This window comes from Gymnogyps californianus, chromosome 1 (genome assembly GCF_018139145.2).
Source record: "Gymnogyps californianus isolate 813 chromosome 1, ASM1813914v2, whole genome shotgun sequence".
Classification (NCBI taxonomy): domain Eukaryota; kingdom Metazoa; phylum Chordata; class Aves; order Accipitriformes; family Cathartidae; genus Gymnogyps; species Gymnogyps californianus.
The window spans coordinates 4,108,586-4,123,273 of NC_059471.1; the positions used below are offsets into that span (position 1 = coordinate 4,108,586).

Sequence of the window (14,688 nt, forward strand, 5' to 3'; positions counted from 1 at the left end):
GAATCCTGCTGGGTTTAACATCCCCTTGGACTTTGGTTGCCATCAGTTCAGCTCCACGTTACGCTCTTGCATTGCTGATCTCTGTGCATGACCGTTTCCATCTGGATACCCTCCATCTCCCTGTGACGTCTGGTCGCGGACAAGCAGATCTCTCCCTGCTGGATATTTCTGCACTGAGCAGCGAGGCAAGCTCCCAGCATGGATGTTGCTGTTTGAACCTTGTGCACTAAAGCATGGGCTGGTTTTGTGGTTATTTTTAACGCACAGCAGCAGCAGAGCTGGGTTTAGTGGGGCAACGGAGCATAATGTAGAGCTTGGTCCTCAGGAGACTCCGGCAAGACAGATTTATCACAATCTCCTTGAGGGTAATATTTTTGGATTTTGGCATTCCTCATTCCCTGACTCAGGAACAAAACCTCCTCCAGCATCGGAAGACTGGAGCAAACCCTCTCTCCCCTGATGCTCTCTCATGGGTTGTGAACCATCCCATGGGCTTATTCAGCAGCTCCTCACCCTCCTCTTCCTCACTCAAATGCAGCTCGCAAAGTGCGGTGAGCCCATCCTTAAAACCCCGAAGAGCCAGATTACATTATCACCCTTGCAGCTGCGCCCATCCTTGCAAACACCACAGATGGTACTAGCACCCAGACCAAAATCCACATCTTCTTGCCCGGTGCATCGCCCGTGCTTCGCGCTTGGCTTAGGGCCAGCTGAAAATGTTCTGACATTCTCCAGCTGGAAAACGCCATTTAATCAACATAGGAGCTTGCCAAGGGATCGCTTGCAGCCAGAAATTACAAGAAACCTTTAGAGGATAAAAGCGAATTTTAAGTAAAAGGGGAGAAGGTCAAGGTGTTTCAATTCTTTCTCATCAGAGTGGATCGTTTTTTGGGGGTGGATCGCCCTTCTTCAGCTGAAGATCATCATCATGTGCTTTTTAGATGTGAAAGCACAATTCTGAGCGAAACTCTTGATTTTTTCTGAAAGGCATTCAAATTCAGAATGAAAAGGTGTGAATCAAAATCGACGCTGAAAGCAGATGAAAATGGATTCCAGTGAGAGTGAAAACGAACACGCTGAATTTTTACCACCTCTGAAGTGGAGCTTGTGATGGGCTTGCCACCCGCTCCGCTCGCTGCAAGGGAAGCATTCCCCCAGCATCAGCTTGCTCAGACTCCACACGTGCCACTTCCGAGAACTCTTCCTTCCTCACAGGAATGGGATTTATTTTAATTTTTTTTAATTACCTAGATGACCCATGTCCGAACTCGGTGTATTTGGCTGCTGAAACAGATCTGGATGAGATCCAACACTTGGTGCCCCTCTCACCACTACCACAGAGTCCTTCACCCGTGGGATGAAAAAGTGGTTTGTAACAAATATGCAGTGCATTGGATCCCTTTCTCTCCGCAGATGCTGGGAGGAATAAGCCATGATATAATGGATTTTGGCTACAACCACAGGAATGCAGGAATTACCAGGACCAGACCGTACCAGAAGCTAGCCTGCTCCAGATTTCCATCTCCAAATGCTTCAGAGACAGCTAAGAACTACACAGGGATCACTCATGCAGCAACGCACCCACAGGGAAAGCTGATTTGGGCCTCACTTCATCATTTATAAACCTTATTAAAGCAAATATTTTAACTTATCTAATACAACTGAGGGCATTCTTGCACTCATGGCAGTATTAATTCTTTAAGCCACTTTGTCTGTAAAACAAACCACTCTGTGTCATACAGGTCGGTGAACACAGGGTTGGTATTCCCTTCAAACCGCACCGGCAGACACCAGACAGTAGCTGTGTTCTCATTACTGAGATATGTGAGTGGATTTTTTTACTGCAAGAAGCACTGTTTGTGCAGGGCTAGGACATCATGAACTTATCTGCATAAAAGTATTAGTGGCAGGCAGAGGACAGGGTGGTCCTTCCAGCATCGTGCCAAAGAAATTAAAAGCATTTGCAAGTCTGTACTCTGAGTTCTTCTTCTTAAAGGTAGCAGCAGCGGTGGAATTGAGTTTCTGGAGCATCACAGAAAAGCCAGCAGGATCTCAGACCCTCAGAAGGAGTTTTGTTGATGCCAAAGAACAGATACAATGGTATTTAAAACCTGTAATAAAGCTGTAAAAGTGTGAATGAGCTTCAGGTGAAAATCACAAATCCACCCCTTTCTTAGACTCGTGGAATGAAGATTGAGGATGAGGAAAAGCCATGAGTCAAGAAACTGGGATTGAGATACTTAAAAAAAATAAAAATGTAAAGACTGAAGAGACACTACAGTGCTCTCCAGGAAAGACAAAGTCTTCTGCTTTATCAGGAGTTTTTTTCAGACAAATCTCAAGAGAGGAAGGCAGCATTTTCACCTGGAAGATCATGTGTTGACCAGGTTTTGACCCTAACACTGATCATCAAAGCAACCATCAACTGGCAAAAAGACTCATCACAGAATTTATGGATTTCAAGTGGGTATTTGAAAGACTTCATCATGACTCATTTGAGAGCAATGTGAACTGTGTCGGCAAGCCAGCAAAAATAATTACCATCATAAAGGCTTTATATCAAGGTTGAGCCTGTGCAAAGCATATGCAGGCTCGAGGCAATGGTTTACACAGATAGCAATGTCAAACAAGGTGGTGCTTGGCAGGGCAGGTGATCTGCCGTGAGATAAAGGTGAGGATGGAGCCACAGGCAGTGCAATAGCCATTCACTACACTTTTACACATGATGAAGTATTTGCAAGTGCCCGAGTGCCCAGACGCCTGCCCAACACCTCAAAAAGAGGATTCGTTTTCAGTTAAGAAAAAAAAAAAAATAGCAAATGCAATGAGCCACTCAACTCCAGCTTACTTTCAAAAGCAATGGCATACAAGAACAGGGGCAGTTTATATATTTGGCAGTAAATTGATGGAAGGCAATCATACCAAAAATTGGCAAGGAGCAGCTGTGTTGGCCAGGATGGGATTTGGTCATGTGGAGCTGAAAGAACACATGATGAAATTTTTGAGGTGAAATGTTATTTTCCATCCTAATAAACAGATATAAAGGGTGGCAATCAGTCAAAGGTGCAAAAGAGTCAGACACATTCCTCGGCATGTGACAACGACCCAGTAAGTATGAAAGGAAGCTGAATCCCCAGTAAGGGCTGAGATGTGCCAGAGCTTCACCACCAGCCATGGAGCAGCTGGAGGACTATGAAGGACATCACACAGAGCAAAAAGGGTAAGAAAACCTGAGTCTGGACTTACCCAGAGCCAAGGGGTATCAGACAATATGCTGTGATATGGACTCAGATGAGGCAATGTCTCATCTCATGCTCTGCCCTCCCACTTCCCTGGTGATGCTAACAGGGAACAATTCCAGTTTTACCTGCTGGGATTGCTGAGGTATGTCAGCTCCTCACCATATTCTGAAGCCCGGTATTTCCCTGCAGTGTAAATTCATAAAAATCACAGAATCACAGAAGATTTGGGTTGGAAAGGACCTCTGGAGATGGTCTAGTCCAACCCCAACCCCCTGCTCAAAGCAGGGGCAGCTACAGCAGCTCAGGACTGTGTCCAGTTGGGTTTTGAGTATTGCCAAGGATAGAGACTCCGGTTGGGGTGTTTTTTCAGGCTTAACCATAAGTATTTGCTTCATCCTGTGTGGCTTAAAGTGATCATAAGCATGGTCCGACAGTTAAGCTGCTCATTGAATGCCTGGTGGAAACTGTAACCCCCTCCTAGGTCTGACTGCCAGAGAGAGAAGAACCAGGCTGAGAGCAAGGGGGGAACAGGAGAGGTAAATGACATCTTATTTTCCTGGACAGTCTCATTTTTCATCAAGTTTTTCAGGAACTGCAGCCAAGTGTCCCTTTTAAGAGCATTCCCAGCTTGGACGGAGCAGGTACCATCACCGAGCTGCCTCTGGCAGCAAATGGCTACAGGTAGAAGAAAAGATGCACCAACACGTCTACGCTGTGCCTCGATGATGAATCCCTTCGAGCAGAGGCTGCCTTTATGCTCAGTGCTTGTGCAGCACCTAGCATAGCAGAAGACTGGTTTCTTGGCTACATCTACACTGAGGGACCCTGAGAGATGTTCTCAGCCTTCCCAGAGGAAGCCGGGATGTGGCCAGGGCACACATGCGGACACAGGCATTCCCGGATCAGGTGTAACCCCACAGTCCAAGTAATAAATCACCAACATTACAGCTCTGACATTGTACCACACTAAATAATGCAGAAGTATGTTTGAGAAGCAGGCAGTAATTATAACTGAAGCATAGAAACCATCTAGGGAAGAAGTGTTATCTTTACAGATAAAATCAGTAATAAACGCTACTGCATTCATAAATAAAAATCAGTCTGGAAACAAACCCGGAGTGGTGTCATGGAAAGTTCACAGCAATCGACAGCTTCACGGCTCCTTCCTGCTCTGTGTGCCTTCACTCAGAGGCTTTAAAGGCTTTAGAAAGCTTTCCCTTTACTCAGGCTAGGTTTTAATTGGAAATATAAAGCAATACAAACCAGTAAACAAACAGGCATTGGGGTCCGGGAAATGAGAGTCTAAATCTGTCCTGGCTTTTATCAAGTGTTACAAAGCAGCACTCAGGGCATATAAACCATGGCCCCTGTCAAAGGTTTGGAGGGAACAATGTGAAATATATGGAGGGAAGAAAAGGGGAAATATGTTGGCTTGGGGGGAAAAAGAGCCACACTGTGAAAAACTGCCTGAAATTATCCACCACAAAGGTCTCTGTGATTTTCTCCTGTGTCCTCCAACTTGCTCGCACACATGTTTTGGGGTCCTGTGTCCATCACGTTTCCCAGCCTGGCCCCTATGTGTTGGGCATTGCCTGCAGATCCGCATCCCATCCTGACACCTGAGCAGCTTTGCAGACACGGGGTACAGCTCCTTGAACCCCAACATGGAACGGCTGGGGCACACAGGCTAAAACAGTCCCAGGACCCCTCTGGGAAATATAAATGCAGGCGAATCTGACTGCGAGTTTCCTCCCAGCTGGCCGACACCCAAAATGCCTCCCTCCCTCCCTCCCTCTTTCCCTCCCTCGGTTTTGCTCAGACAGTGCCGCTTCGCCGGTTGCTTCGCTCCAAGCCCATCAGCTGTTTTTGTTTCCAAAGGCTTTGCGTGGTTTTGCTTTTTGATGTGATGCTGATACCGTCTGCCGCACTCATTTTTCCACGGTCAGTAAGTCATCCTAAAAATTCCTCAGTGCCCATTAAACTAATGGGGCTGACCTGATGCACGCAGGGCTCGTAGAAATAAAAGCCAACTATAAAACGAAGAATTATTTTAAATGGGTTTCTGATTCTGGGTACCTGGCCCAGGAGACAGCCCCAGGCAAGGCTGAGAGGTATGAATGCAGCTTGCCAATCTCTGCTGGGAAACCTGTGCTGGAAAGGCTGGGCAATGCTTTTTGCTCTATAAAAACCCCAAACCTCTTGAACTTGACATTTCTTCCTTCCCTCCCAGCTCAAATCCCAGCCCCAGCTCAGCAAACCCAGTGGGACTTTGGCCAGGAAAGGGCAGGATTTTCCCCAAAGGCCGCAGTCCTCCAGCTCCATATTTATCTTCAGAAGAGGCCAGTTGGACACCCTTGTGCTGGGCGCCTGCTGGGAAACAGTCATGAAGAACTGGAGTATTTGGCTGTTGGTCTTTTTTGAAAGCTGAGCATAAATTTTCTTTTTTGCTGGTTGATGGTTTTATTATTTGCAGTGAGATAAGAGCATTCTTTGCCTATAAACCTGGTGCTCCCACAAACAGCCGCATCCTCTGCCAGTTCCCATCAATGCTAGGTATGGTTAAAGGGGGCTCAACTAACACGTGTCTCCCAGGGCTCTCTCTGGGATGGCAGAGTTATGGGTTTGCAAACACAAGACTGACATATCTTCTGGATTTTTCCAGTCCCACCGCTCCAAAATATCCACAGCCACAATAAAACATCTAAATAATAAAATTCTAAAAATTCCTACATTTCCAAATCCCAAACTCTGAAGAAAATGTTGATCCAGCATTGCAAACGTCAGATATTCAATTGCATCAGACCCCCTGAAGCCAGAAGCTTGGCTTTCTAATCAGGTAGATACCTTAAGACCTTTTCTCTTGCTTTCTGGCTTCTAAAGCCCTCTGCATCCTTGCTTCAGTCCTTTTCTTGGCACCCAGATGGGCTAGAAATCTGCTCTTGGTATTAAGGACAATGACCATCACAGCAGCGCAGTGTTGACTCTGGTCCTGCAATGCTTCTGGTAACACAACATGATGAAGAGCTGAGTACAGCAAGAAGAATAAGGTATGGAAGAATAGTAGGGGTTGATCCTCATCTGGTGTAAACAAAATGATGACAAATGACACCATTTGAAGATCCAGATATCTCAAAGATCTTGACAGCAATCCTGAGATGGATGGGATTCATCTCAGCAGAGTTTTAGGAGTCTACAAACTGGATGTGTCCACCTGAGCTTATCAGTCCTGGTTCCCTGGAGAGCCAAGGGAAAGAAATGGGAACTTTCAGGGTGCAAATGATTCACCTCATTTTAGACATCTTTTTCCATCTTCTCCCCAAAAGTGGACAGATTATAACCACCAGCACACATCTCACTCTCAACGCCATTGGTTCCCTCTCCAAAATGCCAGGGGAATCACAGCAAGGAGACCCTGACCAGCTGGTAGAGATCAGCAACATCTCTCCCTGTTTCTCTCTTCCAGGAAGCAAATTTTGGGTCGTTGGCGGCTCTCTGTTCTTCAGCAGACTCATTAGCACCTGAACTAGCTCATCTCCAAAGGGAAAGAGGGAAAAAAGGGGGGGAAAAAAGGCAGCAGGCACTTAACTGCTCTCAAGCTGCTCCTTTGTGCCAAGACCACTCCATCTCCGGTATTGTTTACACTGAAATAAAAGCTGAACAGTGTCAGATCTTAAAATAACTTGCTGTTTGTGGAGCAGGAAAACCAGGGTCAGGGAAGTTTGGAACAAATTTAAAGAGGTAGGATGACTAAGGGATGAACTGGGACTCAGGCAAGGAGGCATTCGCATGCACCTGAAGTTCAACCATAAGCCTGGTGCAAAGTGAATTGGGGTTGTCGGGTCTCCCCCGTCCATTCCAGCAAGGCTGGGTCAAGCCTGGGACCGAGACGTGACATCTGCATTTGTCCTCCCAGAGTGAATCTGCAGCCGTGGATGTTTCCCTTGTTAGGAAAACTCAGAACATGGTAAGAAGGATGGGTGGGACTGATTCAAATGCCCTCAAGATGTGCAACCAGTGGGTCTAGATGTGACATATGGTGTTTTAAAAGAAGGAGCTCCATGATGCTGAGTGCAGAAAGTATTGATGGGAACACTGAGGAAAAGGCTACATCTACATGTATGGTAGGACGTTGGGTGAGAGGAAAGGGCTCAAGGCTCAAGGACTCCACACTGCTGTCTCAACGCAGCCCACCTTCGAGTCCCAAATGGGGCAGGGGACATTAGATCTTCAGGTAGGTGAACATGGGAAGCTGGGATACACGGAGAGAACCCAACCAGATCTGCCCCATTCACCCCACGGGTCAAGCTCAACTCAACTGTGATGATAGAATCATAGAATCGTTTGGATTGGAAGGAACCTTAAAGATTATCTAGTTCCAACCCCCCTGCCACGGGCACGGACACCTTCCACTAGACTCATTGCTCGCTCATCGCCATTTTGCGCTCATCGCTCGTCGTAGAGTATCGTACTGTCTGCCGAGGGACAGATTGGCCTCCAAATGAGCTGATACCCAAGTACAACCCGTACCACAGCTTAAAGATGAAGTCAAGACGAATCAACTTGCATCGACAGAAGCTGCAGAGTCAAGTCCTGGCCCAGCTTGAGGGCACAAGGCTCCAAAAGGGGCTGCCTGCTTGCCTGCCCTTAGGTGGCAGTGCTGCCTGCAGACACCGAAACAAAGCACATCAGGGCCCGGGTGCTTTCAGGGACACAAGGACACCCCCACATCTCCCTCCTTGTCCCCATTTCTCAGCCCCCATTCCTCAGCCCCCCGCACGGCACTGGGCTTGTAACTCCTTCAGGGCACAAGCATGGAAGGAACGAGACGTGTGCCGGGCACAACAGCAAGGAAGTACCTGGTCTTGTGGTGGTCATTAGTGTTTCCCCTCTGCTTTGCTTCCACCTGGCCATGGGAGAGGCAGTGGCAGCGGGAACGCGGGGGCTGCCCCAGGGCCGTCACCTTGCGTGGGCTCCCCGGTGCCCCGCTCTTGTGTGCAGGGATGGCGAACACCAGCGATTCGGGGGTGTTTGGGGGAGGTGGGTGGTGTACGATGTGCAAATGCATGTTTTTACTCTAGTCTTGCTACCTGCAGCCTCTTTGCTGAGCTTTTGGGCAGCTCCTGTCCTCCCAACAAGTCTTCAGGGGTATCTTTGTGCTGGTTTTTCTACAGCCCACCTCGAGCTCCCTTTGCTCAGCAAATACCCATGCAAACCTGGCTGCAAGGAACTGATGGGGTGTGAGGCATTGCTGGCCTGATGCTGGGACCAACATATTTTTGGGGGAGAAGCAAGGAGGGAGCAAGAGTAGCCATATAGGCTCATAGCACAGACTTGCAGGCAGCCTGTGTGAGCAGGCAGCAGTTTGGGGAGCAACCAGCCAGCGACCCATACGGGACCCCCAGCCAAAGCAAGTCGAGTGGGTACTAAAGCAATAAATTTGCTCTCATGGGCTGGAAGGGGGCAACCGGTGGAGGGTCTGGGGCAGCATCAAGCCAAAGAGACCCTCAGTGGAGACCATGCACGTGGGGCATAGGAGCTCTCATCAATGTGAGTGGAAAGTGACTGGTGTCCAGAGGCTGATCTGACAAACTCTGCTGGAGTGAGCGCGGCTGAGTTGAAGGAGGAATGAGAGACACTCAGGTCTCCATTAAACATTAATGCTCAGCCCTGACTTGCGTTCGGCGAGACAGTAAAAGCCTTGGGATTGCTGGGGATCGATCCCAGCTGCGATGCAAAACGCCAGCGCCGAGCCTTGGAGATGGAGCGAGGAGTGAGCCAGAGCCTGGGACCGCCCTGGCGCAGCCCCCTGGCAGAAAGCAGAGAAATAAACAAAAGAAATAAAGTCCCAGATGAAAAAAAAAGAAGACAACATGCCTGGGCTGGGTGGAAGAGGCCACTGCTGCCAGACACAACCCATCGGAGCGGGAACCCAGCGCCATCCTTTTCCCACGCCCTGCTCACCCTCTCTGAGCGACGGGAGCCTTCAGCTCAGAGCAAGGACATTTACTCACTCGCAAATATTCCCTTCCCTGCTTCCATGGCTGGGTTAAACCTCTAGCACAGGGGCATTAATGCCGTGCATGAATAAGCTTTTAAACACGCCCAGGTGTTTGCTCAGCACCCACAAATCCAAGCCCCTGAGAGAGCCCCTGCCCCATGGAGGCGGTGGAAGAGGAGCTCCAGGGAGGTGCTGGGGGTGGCACAGTAAATTGGGATAGAGTTAATAAAGTTATCGACCCCACTGAAATAACTAACCTGTGTACAGGACCCCTGCAAGGACATGCTCACTGCAAGGACACACGTTGGTTCACGAGAAATTAAATTATATGCTGCCATAGCTGTGCCTCTGTCGTATCAGGAATGGGACAAGGCGGGGATTTGGTGGAAGCATCAGCTCCAGAAGGGGTTAATGGCACACGAGATATGTTTAGTGGGATTTGGTATTTTTTTTTTAATTCCAACAAACAAAGTATATGAGAAAATCCAGTTCACAGCTGAGCCCTGGCTGCCTGCCCACTAGGGCAGGGAAAACGCAGATGGTTTGAAATACCCACGCGCCTGCGTTTCTCCCGCAGCCTGTGGCTCAGGGTTCCCGGCAGGTCTCCCCCCCGCATCGTATTTGAGTTGGCCAAGGTGGCAGCAATGCAAATTGCAGCGTAAAAGCAGCGCTGAGCCAGGAGCAAATCTACTTTCCTTGAGCACTGTCGGCTTCCTCGGACCCACGGAGGAGCCGGGATCCTGTGAGGCTCTGCTTGTTCAAAAATAGTAATTAGCTCTCAAAGTAAATAGGTGTTAACAGAAACAAAAAGGTTCGCCGCAGTCTGGGTAAACACCTTAGAGTCAATTTAATTTCCTTCTCCCGGCAGATGTAATCGCAGTGCTCTGCAATTATTTTCAGGTTGGGGGGGGAACGAAGCCACCGCAGCGGCTTTGCAGAGCGGCTGCTCCTCAGTGGTGCCTGGGCAGCCGGCGGTACCCGCCACTTCACTGACATTTAGGTCCCTGAGGCTGAAACGAGCTTCCTTTCGACGAACCAGAAGTGTAATGAAGGTGGCAATCAGCTAAACCAGCAGCTCACCATAGCATGATGTTAAAAAGCCCTAAAGTCCATCCTATTTCTTAATCCTTAGAGTCCCCCAGTCTAGACAGGACATGAAGGACTAATGTGAAAACCAAGTGACAGAAAATTTACACTCTCCCATCGAGCTGCAAACAGGAAGAAGCATCAAAGGGTATAAATTCATTTGGCCTTTTAATTTTTTTGCCTTCTGGGAGTGGGCAGCACCCAAGCATGGTCCTGCGCTGTTGTAGAGGGTTTGCAGCCAATTTGCATCACCATGTGCAGCTGCTTTCAGGTTGCCCGTTTGCTCACTAAATCGTGCTAAAAATTAACCAAAACCCGTCTTTTCCCTACCATCATGGGGAGCTGGTGAAACAGGCTTTTACCCAAACTGCCCCAAAATCTAATGAGTTTTTCCTCCACCACCAGTGGGTTAAAAGCAAACTTGTGACTGGTGGCTGGGGCTCAGCTGATGTGGGGTATCCCTTCAAGCAGGAGGTAATTCAGCATGTGATGGCAACGGTAGTAAATGCCTTTGTCACTGATGGAGTGTTTCCCCGGCCGGGATGCGAATACAACCCAGCCAGGAACAGCCTGGCTTTGGGGCCGGACCCAGAAAGGCTTTCGGGTCAGTATAAAGCAGTCACGCACCCAGGAACGAGTACAACCAGAAAAATGTGCACAGCGGCTTCCCCGGCAGTTTCTGATCTCGTTCCGCCACACTGCCTGTCTGCTGGGAGACGGAGGTTTAGTTAATTAATTGCTACAATTAGCATGGAACTATTCCTGCCCATGACGGTTACCTTTTCCTTCCCTTTTTGGTGCATCCAATTACTGACTCATTCATGCTCCAAGGCAGAAGCCACAATAAGGCACAGACAGGCTTGAAGATGAGGGGGTGAAGGTCTAAGAAAGAAATGCCAGACGTCCCAAGCTCTACTTCTACCCAGGATCTGTCTTAATCTCATGTAAACTCCTCATCCTCTCCCATCCATCAACCCATGGCTTCAAAGAGGTGACGAAGAGGGAGCACAGCAGTTACAAATATTGCTACGACTGTTTTATTTCTCCCTCCAGCTGACCCATCATGAAGGATGGGTGATGGGCTTATGCACACCAAGATGGACAAGACTCCCAATACCCATCACGCTGCAACGATCCCTCAACCTCTCTGCCCAGCCTCGGGCTGCGGGGCCTTCAAACAAACATTATCTACTTTGGGAAATCAATGATTTATTTGCCATTACTTAGCAGGGATGGTGAAGGAAAGGTGAGCGTGGGGTCACTGCTTTGGCGAGCACCAAAGTGAAGCACCAGCCCTGAATAATTCATGCTCCCTCTTTTCTGCAGCATCTGGACACATCTGCTGCGTTCGCCATTGCAGGCTTTTTCTTGGCTGACTCAGAAAATCACGCTTCGGCAGCTGGGTACTGTTTCAAGTGGGTACTTTCCCTACAGCATTAACGAGCTGTGATTTTGTTACAAGTAGGGATTTTTGTTCCTCTTTTGCTGATGTCACTCCATGATCCTGCAGGGAATAGCACTTGGATCTCTGCAGCCTGACAAGCCCTATGTGCCCTTTGGGACAGATGTACTTGCAAGCGGGAGATTGTTTTTCCTTGTGCTGCCCAGATTTATATTTCACTGAAGTCCAGTATCGATCCCGCTGCCACTGGGCTGAAAGCTCATTTTACTAAATGGGAAGAAAAACAGTTCCCCCAGCTGAACGCACGCAAAATGGAAAATCCGGCAACGAAACAGCTCTTAAAAAAGGGGCCCGAGCGATTTCACTGAACCTCGAGGACTGCGCTGCTGACATCGGAACGGGATGTAATTTATTTAGCCTGACCTTTCCCTGAAAGACCGCGCTGGCGGTGTTATCAAGGATCCTTTCTACCACTTGTACACCCATTGCCAAGGTGACGTCCCGTTTCATGCGTCAGTCGGTGAAGATTGCATCCGCGCTGCTGTGATGCTTTGTTTGCTGTCTTGCCTGACAAGCTCTTGGCAGGGTTTCAGCTCCCGCGGATGGCAGCTGCTCTGCGAGGGAGCAAAACAGATTCAAGCTGGACATTATTATGGGGAGTTTCATGTAGACAGAGCACGGGACTGGAGTCTCCTGGATGAGACTGGACCATGGATGAGATAAAGCAAAGATGCCTAGAGGTGCTACCAGGTGTAATGGGACCAGCAGGCAACCGCAGCATTGCATCCCATGCTCACTCCCCATCCCACCTCACTTGGGATTTATGTGAGCCCTCGTGGTGCCGGGAAGCGGAGGCAGCTCACCGGTGCTCACTGCAGAGGCTTGCCAAAGCACAACTGAGTTTGGATGGTGGAGCACGACCGGTGGAACAGGTCCCACCGCTGCACAAAACCACCTGGTGTTTTCCTCTCCCCTCCCAGAGTTTTCCCAGTAGGTCCCAGGAGGAGATGGGGATGCAGGTGGGGAGGATGTGTCTGTCCTTCACATGAGAGCCTGTCAGCAGTGGGGACAACCGCAGCGGGGAGGGACATGGTCCCAGTAAAGCTTCTCACCCACGCCACCAAGGGATTGAAACCTCTGAATGAGGGGGATTTTCACTGCTGGTTCCCACGACTCTCAAAGGGACTTCGGTGATGGATGAGGACAAAGGCTGCAGCTGAAAAAGTCCCCAAACCCCCCCGACTTCTTATAAGAGACTCAAAGGTCTACAGTTACTGGGGGAAAAATGAATTAGGTGGCTCAGATGGGCAAAGCCTGCTCTGCTTCAGATGTCAAAGGTAGGAAAGCCTCAGGGAGGTTTCCACCCGTGTCCAACCATTTCCCACTCTGGCCCTCCCAGCCTTGTGGTAGGCTGCACCCCACAGGTCTGATCTGAAAGAGGAGCTGGGCCCCATTGGGAGGACAGGACAGGAGATGCTCTTGGCCACGGACATGGCTCTTATGGTACCTGTGTTCTCCTCGGACTGGTTGAAGCCACAGATCTGGCAGATGCTGCGAACCCACTTGTTCATGTCGTCCTCGGTCTCAGCCACCAGGTAGAAGGTCCTGTCACTGGTCTTGATGTCAAAGATGTAGCTGTCTTGCAGCTCCTTCTTGTTGAAGGTCAGACCTGCATCCACTTGCTCGCAGAAATTGAGGTTGATCACACGCAAAGGTTTCTTGGAGTGGTCATTTTTGTAGTACTCCAGGACGTCGGGGTCGCCACTCATCCGACCGCTGCGCAGGACGAACCAGCGTTTCTTCCATGCCTGAAACCAAGAAGAGAGGAAGCATGAACGCCATCACTCAGGCCGTAAGGGCCAAGAAACCACTGCCAGGCACAGGGTGACACAGATGGACATGACACCTCTTTGCCCAGGATACTCTAGGATGCTGCTCAGGACATCCCTGCAAGAGGTGCACAGACTCAGCTCAGCTCATTGGTTCAATACTCAAATCCCACTGGTTATCTGGGAGAATGAAATACTGAAATATCATTGTAGCTTAAGATGACCCCAAAAAGTGCTAGTCTTGAGGCTTAGAGCAACCTTGCTCTTACCCTACAGCCCAGCCGCACTCCCAGGACCCAAATACCCTTCACTCCTTGATGCGAGATCTGCGGGGCGGCATTACCGGCAATCGCAGTGTTGAAATGCCTTCCAGCAGCTCAGAGGAGCTCAGGCACTTCGGACACAGCACCCTGGGTATCCTGCCCTTCAGAGAAACCCCTGAGAGCATCACAGTGCGTGTCTGCAGATACCGACCATGCCAATCCCATCTCTGTTTAAATGCCAGGATAGAAAGGCTAATAAAACCAACAGGGAACTGGTTTGGTTTTTTAAATATCAGGAATAATGCCAGGGAGACCCATGGAGAATCCAAGCTTCATTTGTTTTTCAGCATCTTCTGCTCCCCGGTATGTAGGAAACCCCTTAGCAAAGGAAAAGGTTATCATCGATTCTTCCAAGCACTGCTGACGGTGGCCCTCAGCCAAACCACCCGGGGAATGAACTCAGGGGGTTACGGTGTTTGAAGCAAACAGGCAAAATAAATGTCAGCCATTGGCCTTGGCACTGGGAGCTGCGGTCCCTCTGCTCTCCCCACGCCAAATGCAGTTGGGAGCCCACAGGAGGGGGAACAGCCACAACGATAATGTGCTAAATGCTACGACTCACATTACACAGAGAATTGTGCAGGTGTAACTCCCCATCCCATGGGCTGGAGGGTTTTTTTTTGGGGGTGGGCTCTGCACGAGCATCCTGGCACCTGCGGGAGGGATGCACGGGGTGAGGGACCACCTTGAGCTGCTCCCCATCACAGAGCTATGCTGCCTGGCAGAGGGCTCAGCTCCCATGGCGTATGGAAGGGAAGGACTACATCTAAGCATAGTCCTTAAAACATCTGAGTTTGTTCAGGCTCCC

General features: G+C 49.4%; 1 protein-coding gene across 1 annotated transcript in view; it reads right to left on the bottom strand.

Annotated features, from left to right (window-relative positions):
- GAB2 (GRB2 associated binding protein 2) overlaps positions 1-13,536 on the bottom strand; it is a 36,177-nt gene extending 22,641 nt beyond the window's left edge. Inside the window, exon 1 of the mRNA XM_050907771.1 lies at positions 13,236-13,536. Within this exon, the coding sequence (XP_050763728.1) occupies positions 13,236-13,497 (262 nt within the window). The 5' untranslated portion in view covers positions 13,498-13,536. The remainder of the gene's footprint in view (positions 1-13,235) is intronic.
- Between the last annotated feature and the right edge of the window lie 1,152 nt (positions 13,537-14,688).